The following is a 10,766-nucleotide window of genomic DNA, read 5'->3' on the forward strand; positions in this document are numbered from 1 at the left end:
GTAGGAAAGCTCAGAAATATGTGAGTGGGCACATGAGCAGTTTGTTATCTGCACTATCGTTATTCCTCTTTCCACATATACACCTAACAAGGACAGAATAGACTTCAAAAGAACTCATTAGAAGAAATTCTGGACTTTATTTTATATTTTACAGTACTTACTCTCCCCTCCCTTACCCCCCCCCCCCCCCAGTATTTAGTTTTATTAGCATGTTTTAAATTGGTTCAACTTGTTGTTTGTACTATTTGTTTACTACCTGTTGGGGCTTCGAGTGGTCCCCATTTTCTGTGTGTTTCCCATTTTCAGCATTTGCTGCCTTAGTTTTGCCTGCACTAGAACGTTCAGTGCTTTACCATTCTCTTGCTATAATGCATCTTTTGCTTTATTTAAAGCAATGGTGGGCCTTAAAAATTATATTTTCTAAGCTTTTTTTGTTTTTGTTTTGCTTTTATATTAAAAATGTAAAAATGGGCAATTTTTTTACAAATTGTTTTGCATTTATGCAATCATAGCTCACAACATGATGCTCAGTTTGTCTCATGTTAAACATATTTTAATACCTAATATTGTCTTAATACATTAAATACTATCTATAGTATGATGGTAATTTGAAAGAAAGCAATCCCCAAATTTGGCCTTGCCTGGTGAATTTTATAAATCATAAAAAAATGTTTCAGACATAGAAAGGGTTAATTGTTATGTCCAATGCACAATGAGGTTATGCATAAAGTGTAATTCTGGGGCAAAGTTCTACAAATTGAGCAGTCACCATGGAAACTAATGGGATGTCCATTTTGACTCCTCCACTTTAAGAACTTTGCAGAATTCTTCTTTACGCTTCGCAGGCTCAGTTTTGCAAGCAGTGCCACCAAGAAACAGATGTTTGCAAACCAAATTTCCCATGACACTCATATAGCCTCAAGGAGAACTGAGCATTATGGGAAATATGGTTACCACCATCTGGAGTACCAACAAATAGCCATCCCCATTCACAGACTACTAATGCTTAATAGCAAAATAGATCAATGTAAAATGCAGGACAGATTTGCAATAACAAGGATAGACAGTCAGACATACGGAAAGAAAGACAGACCGACAAGCACATTACACCCAGTGACAAGTCATGAATAATGCCTGAAGACCATTAATGGGTCGGATGATGAATGCAAAGAGTTACAATGTGCCCTGATTTCCTTTAATTGCTTGTCACTCATTGTTTGCATGTTAAATAAACAATGGAGCTACAAACTCTTACGTCGACATTTATTGTGAATGAAAGTATAAATAGGCATCACACCAAGAAGAGGATTCACTCAGACACCGGCTAGCTTTGCAAATCACACCTCCTCCTCCTCCTAGCCACAGACAGGATGAAGCCTGAAGCCTCGGTGCCTGTCTGCTTTCTGTGCCTCCTTGCCTTGTCATCAGCATGCTACATCCAGAACTGCCCGAGGGGAGGCAAGAGGTCCTACCCTGACACAGAGGTCCGACAGGTGAGTGAACAGGAATATAAGACTTGTAGTCAAATGGATACAGACTTTAAAGTTTTATTATTATTATTATTATTATTATTATTATTATTATTTGTATTATTATTAGTATCATCATCATTGGCATTTTTAGGTACATATAAAATAAAATAAGCAGTATGGATTTGTACATGGAGTTTGCTAGTGTGTAATACGGCAGGGGAGAAACAAACTTTTTCTTCTACAAGTATCTAGCTGATTTCTATAGTTTAGTTACAGTAACACATAACCACGGAGCAGATGCAAAGATCACTTCTCAAGGCAATTTTGGGGCATTTCAAAATGAAAAACTACCAAAGCTCTCCGATCGCAAGGATTTATATCAGATAAGAACGTTTTATCTTATTTTAGTAAAAACACAATTCTAGAGGAATATGTTTTGATTTGAATTCCTACAGGTGGTTAGATAAAATGAACGTTTAACGTTCAGCACCCTGGACAGCTCCCTGTTCATTCTTTCTACCAGCATGTTGCCTTGGACAGCCCAACACTAACTTATTCTTCCTAGCAGGCTGGATGGCTGCAGGCCTCCAATAAATGTTAGACTACAACTACTACAGTAAAGAGAATTCTTTATTGATAAAATATTTTACTAGGAAGGATTCATTGAGATTTCTCTCGTTTTTAAGTATGTCCTAAGTCCACAAACATTCCACTGTTACAATAGAGTACAATATAATGTTAAAAATACAAAATAATATTAATACCCAACATATATATAAACTTAACACAGAGCAGGTAAGAAATTAAGTCATGGTTACAGGTGCATTCTATATTGAGATATGTTGCCATACATGTCTTAAAGGATGGCACTTGTGTTATAACAGCACACTCAGATTAGGCTAAAGTTAGTCATTGAGGCACATATTTTACAGTCCAGTGCTGTGAACTGCTACTCCCAGCAGGCTGGATGATCCTAGAATCAGGGAGTTGATGTGCCTGCAGCTAAGCTGAAATGTGTGAAGGTTTGTAAAGAGAGGCCCTAAAAGCTGATTCAACTGCAATTCCCATCATGGTCAGCCAACCTTTTTAAATTCAGTTGTAGAATTAAAGCGTAAAACCATCTTATTGTTAGACCATCATAGGACGTAAAGAGAGTTATATGAGTCTTGATATAGTGGCCTGATTGGATTGCCTGATCTAGAAAACCTTTTGTTTGTAACTCTACTGAGGTGTATTCAGGATTGGTTAAATTCTACTTCGACACTTTGTGTCAGTATTTTAGAAATGGAGTGTTTCAGATATACAAATTTATTTAAACCTATAATAATTACAATCTCTATATTTAATTTTTTTTTTGGGGGGGGGGGGTTGTAGTGATGACTAGTCATGTGATAATGTGCAAAGTTAACTGTGCTCATTATATTGTGTGAAAATGTGTGGTTAGTTATTTAAAAACAAAAAAGATTCATTTAATTTTTTTTCTCAAATTTACATTTTTGGGCAATATATTTAAAAGAACACTCAACTTACCAGAACTGCTATATCAGTACTATAAACGATGCCACTTGTTCTTAAAAAAAATATTAAATATATTTCATTGTATAATTATACATTTTCTGTAATGATTTACAATAGGCTTATTTAAAAACAAGTACAAGTACTTTACATACAAAATAATATTGATAGACACAAGAGATAGAAAACATAGAAACATAGAATGTGACGGCAGATAAGAACCATTCGGCCCATCTAGTCTGCCCAATATTCTAAATACTTTCATTAGTCCATGGCCTTATCTTATAGTTAGGATAGCCTTATGCCTATCCCACGCATGCTTAAACTCCTTTACTGTGTTAACCTCTACCACTTCAGCTGGAAGGCTATTCCATGCATCCACTACCCTCTCATTAAAGTAATACTTCCGGATATTATTTTTAAACCTTTGCCCCTCTAATTTAAGACTATGTCCTCTTGTTGTGGTAGTTTTTCTTCTTTTAAATATAGTCTCCTCCTTTACTGTGTTGATTCCCTTTATGTATTTAAATGTTTCTATCATATTCCCCCTGTCTTGTCTTTCCTCCAAGCTACACATGTTAAGATCCTTTAACCTTTCCTGGTAAGTTTTATCCTGCAATCCATGAACCAGTTTAGTAGCCCTTCTTTGAACTCTCTCTAAGGTATCAATATCCTTCTGGAGATACGGTCTCCAGTACTGCGTACAATACTCCAAGTGAGGTCATGAGATAAAGAAGGCATACAAGCTAACAATCTATGAGGATAAGTAGTAATGTGAATTCTTATTGCGCCTCTAATCCTTAGAAAATAAAGCTATGTACAATATAAAAAAATTAATGAAAACAAATTATGTTTTCATTATGAAAACTACTTAGGTACTCCTTGAGGAAACAACAGACTATTCTCAAAGAAAACCTTCTAGACTAGTTGGATAATTCAACTATTTTGGCTTAAACTCCTCAGGCTTCTGCCAGTGATCCAAACAGTTAGACAGGTAAACTGCTGTCTATAGAATATTCCATAATACAGCAGCTCATGTTGGATGGAGGAAAATTAACAATATAAAAAACAGAATACCTTTTAAACTAAATAACAGCTTTGAAAAATAGCAAATATAACCTAAATGTCTCCGGAAGGTGTAAATTTTGCCGTATGGTTATTTGCCAGCCATCGGTTTTCATTATCTTGCTATGTATAAACTTAATTGTCTTAAACTAGAGCAGAGTTAGACCTTACACTTGTATCTGTGTCTTATTCTATTCTCTGAACTCGTAGACGGAGATCCAGATTCCGTCAGTCTGGTCAAATGATCAGCTATAATTGCGCGACCTCTTGTGTCTGTCAGATCCATCTTACTAGTAAGTGTCCTTGGACAGGACACTAACAGATATAAATCTGCCTACCTTAAATCCTCATAGATTGTAAGCTCTTCTGATCAGGGCCTGCTTCACCTCCAAATATCTTCTTTCTATAATTGCAAAGTTCTGAGCAATATGTTGGCACTTTATAAATAATAATTCGCCTTTATGGTCACCTTGCATACATCGTATGTGTTAACTAATTTATCTGCAGACCTTTCGGATTAGCAATTAATAATAGCAATTCTGGGGAAAACTTATAAATGTGGTTAGCAGGCTAGCAGATAGCAGGTTATACATTTCCTATTTTGTACCCCTTTTTAAGAGTTAATTCTCATTTTGCTAATGATTAGTGAATCGGTTTAAGAGGAATTGATATAAAAATATGTTCCACTGTTCCATTGTGAGCACTTAAACACTAAAGTGGTAGCTGCGCCAAAAGCAAATTAAATCTTACAAACATTTGGTATTCTGAGGTTTGTTACCCCAGCATTATAGGGAACATACCAGGTTAGTGTAGCTGTTTGTTTGCTTTTACAGATGACAATGTGTGCCAGATAGCTATAGCATTGCTTGTTTTCCTTGCAGTGCATACCATGTGGTCCTGGGAATCGAGGAAATTGCTTTGGCCCAAACATTTGTTGTGGTGAAGATCTGGGATGTTATGTTGGGACACCTGAGACCCTGCGATGTGTGGAAGAAAACTACTTGCCTTCTCCATGTGAAGCCGGAGGAAAGCCCTGCAGTACCGGTGGAAGATGTGCCGCCCCAGGAATATGCTGTACTGATGGTAATGGTGGAAAATCCTTCATCTCATAGTATAAAAATCCTGTAACATCTGTAACAAACAAGACTAAACTACAGGTGCATGGAGTATTAGGTAGAAAGAGCAAATAGGGACTAACTAAAAAAAAATGGCAATCCCATTACTATTGTATGAGACACTGCCTATCGTGGTCCGTACAAATAAAAATTGGGTTATTGCCATTGCTAAGAACCTTTAAGGATTTCATTCATAACTCCTTAAGGATTGCAATATGGTCTCAATAGACCCGCTGCTTATTTGTTACATGTAATCTGTGGGTGCCAATGAAAATTTATGAAGGCTGTTCTATTACAGTCTCTATAAATGCTTTGTCCAATGGGACAATTGGTTTGCAGTTCTTTAGACAGGACAATAATGCTAGGCAGACTCCTCATTGTTTCCATTAGTGTAATTAGTGAGGCTTAGAGGGATTGATATTATTGCGTTACCTCATTTAGCAGGCGCTTCGCATTGTCCAGATTTACCATGCGGGGTTGATAACTCTTTGACAAAGTAAATAGTTTCTGTCAACTGTTACCAGCTTTAGCAATTTCCTTAGGTAAAACAATGCAAATACGTCTAGCAAATCACGTTCGGCATTAAGAAACGGCGGGTAAAGTCGTCCCTGCCCAAACATACTTACAAATCTAAAAAAATGCTTTTTTAGATTGTAAGTTAATTACTTAAAGAGACAAGTGTTTTCCTTCTAATTCATAAATATATATATAATGAATTAGGAGGAATCTCACAGGTCTCGTAATACATCTCACATACCAGATTTCTGCAAAAAATAAATTCCAGGACATGTTTCTTTGTGTTAAAATGAATGGGGTATAACCATGTTAATTTATAAAAGTGTCAATTACTATTAAATTATGCATATTTTGTAAAGTGAAAACCAGAGGACACAATCGTCACATATAAAGTACCTCAGCACGCAGAAGTGCTTTAGGCATTTTGGAGTGTCCCATTAAGGGATGTGGTTCCAGTAGATGCAGTCTCCCATTTGTGGCTGTCTTCCCTAGCACCATGTGATGACGTGGATGGCATGATAAATCAATAAGCATGTAGGTCAGTTAGGGCTCCCTTATAGTAATCATCTTGAATGGGGAGGGTAGCAGGATATGGTAAGAGAGAGTTAAAGTGGGATACCTCCCATAACAGAAACCAATAGTGGTATTCGCTGAATTGTGAATTGTTGGGAAGACAACGTGAAATGAAAGTAAATTTTACATTTTAGACCAAAAAGCCTAATTGGAAACGCAGTTTACATGTAGAATGTTTCCAGTTTGGTTATTTAGCCCAAAATTCGGTTTAAATTCCACTCTTCAAAAATGAACACCCCTGTGCCCCCCCCCCCCCCCCCGCCCCCGCTTCCTTCTCTCACACTTTACATCACCTTTTGTTTTTCTTAATTCATGGCTGCATCCCAGGAGCTAAGAAAGAGCAAAAAGAAATAAGAGCTCTGGGCACAATGAGCAAACCACAAGGACTCTTGTATTTTTTATGTTGGGGTCATTTTAGAAAGCTTGATTCCTGCCCATTAATTCTGCCCAAACACTCATAGGCAGGGTATTTGACTGTATTTAATTAGCTATTTTTTTATACCCAGTATATGTTACTAAATTGTATTTTTGCTTTTGAGCAAGAGTAGGGATACAATACAGTACATAAACCTTCTATCCCCCCTTCCCACCCATTATTGCCATCAATGATAAACAAATAAGTTAAAAAAAAATACATTTATGCAAAATTACTTATTTTCATTATTTTTAGGAACCTCAGAACCCCATCTAATAAAAAATGCTTTCATATCTGTATTTATATAGCTTACTAGTTAGTATCGACATGTTTTAAATACACGCTATACTATTTTTTAAAATTGGGAAGTTTCGTAGAGAAAGGATTCATTAAAATGACACAATCCTTTTTTTTTATTTTATTATATACTTGTGTGTCCTTTAGTTAGTAATTTCTGTATTTTCCGAAATATGTTTTATCATACGTTGCATACAATTTTAATATTATAGTATAGCTTGGTATTTTTTCTTTACAGAGTACCCACTTTATTAAGATTTCTTTGGTATAATGAAGTAAAAGGTTTTTGCTTAATTAATGTATGTTTCATTTCTAGGTATTTTTTATTTTTACTTAGAATGTTTAGTGTTTTTTAGTTCATTATATTTTATAGATGATAAACCATAGTACCCCTTATGTACGGAAACCACAATTTATATCATGCTAATCCAGCTCAAAGACTTGCAGGGCACTGTGGGAAATTTGGTACATCATTATTGCTTGAGTGTTATATTTTTGAGCCAGTGATGTGTGATTATAATTAAATCTTTCTATGTATATTGTTGAGGATTAGATCTAATAATTAAGTATGCACAATACCATATTTGCTTGCCTTTTTTACAACAGAACAGTATAGATTGTTAACTTTTGTTACAATGGAAACTGACCTCGGTGTCCATGGTAAATTGTTTTGTCTTTCTTTTGACATTCTTCGTAGACAACTGCAGCATAGACTCTGGCTGCTTAGATGAGGACAGCGAAGGGCGACGGGTCCCCCCGGAGAAAAACATGACCCAGATGGACGGTTCCGCCAGCGATTTCCTCCTGAGGCTCATGCACATGGCCAACAGACAGCAACAAGGAAAACACCAGTTCTATTGAGCTCGGAAATTAATCTATTGTAACAAATATCTTTCTTTGTATCATGTGATTAAATCAAATTCTCTATTTAAGAATGTAATGAAATAAAATAACTAATGGTTTATTGTACATAGAACAAATAAAGTTTTATTGCACTGTTAATATGAAATGACTACATCACTTATTTACAGTTCTAGTGGGGGTGACAGGAATCGTCAACATAAGAAAACAAATTAATAAATGTATAATGTCCTCCAGATTTTATTCACACATATAAATTGCAGATGATGGGAAGTACAGTTCTAATTTGATCCACACATATGCTATGGAAGCAGTAATCTGGAATTTCTCCCTGCTGTTGTAGCATAGCAATACAACACCAATAACTATCAGGGATGTTCGCCAAAGTGAGAATTCAAAGTGAATTTCACATTTAAGACAGGGGTATTTGGACGGAAAGCCTAGTTGACTTAGATACTTTTTCCAGTTGTTCGGCTATTGTGACTTTCAATCTGAAATTTGAATTCACTTGAATGCTCATTTTAGTAAATAAAGGGGGTTATGTAACTACAACCCATGCATGGGGAGATATGGAAGATGATCTCTTTTATTCTCTCTTTATTGAGCAGTTCCTGACTTGGGCATAGATCTTTCAATAGACATGTAAGAATGCACATTCCAAGGTTTCAATATGGAGTGACTCGAAAAAGTTTGGCTTGTGGCCATTTGATTGGTTTTGCATCCGACTGTCATTTTAGGGTAACCTGCACATTATTACATTTAGAAAATGAATAGAACTGGATAGTTTGTGGTAACTTGTCCTCATTTCAAAGAATAAGAAAAAATATGGGATTTGTTTGATATATGAGCATACAAGATACACAAAACTATATATATGTATCTTCCATTAAAACTCTTCTTGGTAGTAAAATAACACATGCTACTGTATACATATCTGTATTAAAATAAAATGTATCATCATTTTATTTCAGAAGTAGCATCTGTTTCCTTGACAACAATAAAAACATGTAATGGGCATCATTAATGTTTTGTTTGGTGTGCGTAGCATAATCTGTAACAGTTTAATGTAATGTACAAGTATTATTTTACAGGAAAGAGTAGGAGATACCTTGAATGACCATACAGAGTAGGAGGTAATGGCAAAAATATAGTGCATGATCTCAGAATTACCTACTAAAGTGAGAATTTAAATTCAATTTGAATTTTAAATTTAAAGGGACACTATAGTCACCAAAACATCTTTAGCTAAATGAAGCAGTTTTGGTGTATAGATCATGCCCCTGCAGTCTCACTGCTCAATCCTCTGCCATTTAGGAGTTAAATCCCTTTGTTTATGAACCATAGTCACACCTCCCTGCATGTGACTTGCACAGCCTTTCTGAACACTTTCTGTAAATAAAGATCTAATGTTTAAACTTCCTTTATAGCCTGTTTAATTTAGAATTTAATATCGCCTGCTCAGTTAATAGTTTGCAAGACCTTGCAGGGGCCTCTGTTTTGTGATTAACATTAAATTTATAGAGAAGCAGATAAAAGACTTTTAGAGTAAGTTAACATGTGATTGACAATGAAGCCATTTTTTTCATGCAGGCAAAAGTGATTTAACTCCTAAATGGCAGAGAATTGAGCAGTGAGACTTCAGGGGCATGAGCTATACCAGTGATGGCTAACCTTGACACCATAAATTGTTTATGGACTACATTTCCCATGATGCACAGCTAGCTTTTAGACTCCAAAAGCTAGCTGAGCATCATGGGAAATGTAGTCCAGAAACAATTTATGGTGTCAAAGTTAGCTATCACTGATCTAAACACTAAAACGGATTCATTAAGCTATAGTTGTTTTGGTGACAATAGTGTCCCTTTAAGGCCAGAATAGCCAATCTGAAAGCATAACTGACTTTTTACTTTTTGATTTTTTCCTATTAAACTATTTTGACCTTAAATTTGAAATTCACTTTGAATTCACACTTTAATGAATAAGTCTGTGAGTTTCCAAATATCCTTTTTTTACTGCAGAGTTTTATAAACCAGTGAAAGTTTGCTTTGTGTTCGCGGCTTCCTAGAATGATTTATCTTTTATAAGCATTCGTGATAACAGGGTGACCTTGCTTTTTACATGCTATGCTAGAAAAGTCTGTAGCTTGGCTTGTCTATTTCATGTGATAGCTTGTATTTCTACATAAGGTGGACCTACAGGGGGAGATTTATTTATCATTTTAATTGCATTTTTGGCACACTTTGTTAGATCTGTCAGGATTTTTTCAGTTGTTGTTTTTGAATACACTTAATTCTTTCTGCAAGAAAATCAGTCTGTCCACCAACTTTTTCTGCCAAAATTTTACATCGAATCTAAATTCAGCAGTCTTCTGATATGGAAATTTCAGCAGAAACTGGATTAAGATATTTGATAACAAGATATTTGTTACATTTGAGATCACTTTTAGAACGCTTTAAGAAATACGATCAAAATGGACTTTAATTTTCGCTTTTCAGAACAATTTATTTAATATCCCCTATAATAGATATTACCTGGTTAGGGATTTGGGGATATGCAACGAATCTGTCTGAAACCAAGGAAAACCAAGACCGGCTTGGATTTAGGACCGGCTTGGATTTAGGACCGGCTTGGATTTAGGACCGGCTTGGATTTAGGACCGGCTTGGATTTAGGACCGGCTTGGATTTAGGACCGGCTTGGATGTCCTACTTATTTCCCATGGTCCTGGAACAGGAGAAATTTGCTTTTTAAAGGGGAAAATTGACACGCGTTTTAATTTTTTTCTTATTCCTTTTTATTTTTTCTGCATATTTTAAATTTATTAATTTAATTAATTCTCAATATTGCACTATTTGTGCATTCACAGGGTGAGGTTTACTCTATCGATCTGACATGTTCATATATGACTGGAGTATTATGGGATTTGTACTCAAACAAC

At 35.6% G+C, this 10,766-nt stretch overlaps 1 protein-coding gene across 1 annotated transcript; it reads left to right on the plus strand.

The window, feature by feature from the left end:
- Window positions 1-1,326: 1,326 nt before the first annotated feature.
- LOC134615310 (vasotocin-neurophysin VT) lies at window positions 1,327-7,947 on the plus strand. Its single transcript, XM_063459803.1, has 3 exons — window positions 1,327-1,493; window positions 4,934-5,135; window positions 7,666-7,947. The coding sequence occupies exons 1-3, from the start codon at window positions 1,371-1,373 to the stop codon at window positions 7,827-7,829; spliced, it is 489 nt and encodes a 162-aa protein (XP_063315873.1). The 5' UTR covers window positions 1,327-1,370; the 3' UTR covers window positions 7,830-7,947.
- The last annotated feature ends 2,819 nt before the right edge of the window (window positions 7,948-10,766 follow it).

Source organism: Pelobates fuscus, chromosome 6 (genome assembly GCF_036172605.1).
Source record: "Pelobates fuscus isolate aPelFus1 chromosome 6, aPelFus1.pri, whole genome shotgun sequence".
Taxonomy (NCBI): Eukaryota; Metazoa; Chordata; class Amphibia; order Anura; family Pelobatidae; genus Pelobates; species Pelobates fuscus.

Coding starts and splice junctions, on each gene's coding strand:
- LOC134615310 (XM_063459803.1), top strand. CDS start 1,371: ATGAAGCCTGAAGCCTCGGTGCCTGTCTGCTTTCTGTGCCTCCTTGCC. Junction 1,494..4,933: donor CTGACACAGAGGTCCGACAG/GTGAGTGAACAG, acceptor TTTTCCTTGCAG/TGCATACCATGTGGTCCTGG. Junction 5,136..7,665: donor AGGAATATGCTGTACTGATG/GTAATGGTGGAA, acceptor CATTCTTCGTAG/ACAACTGCAGCATAGACTCT.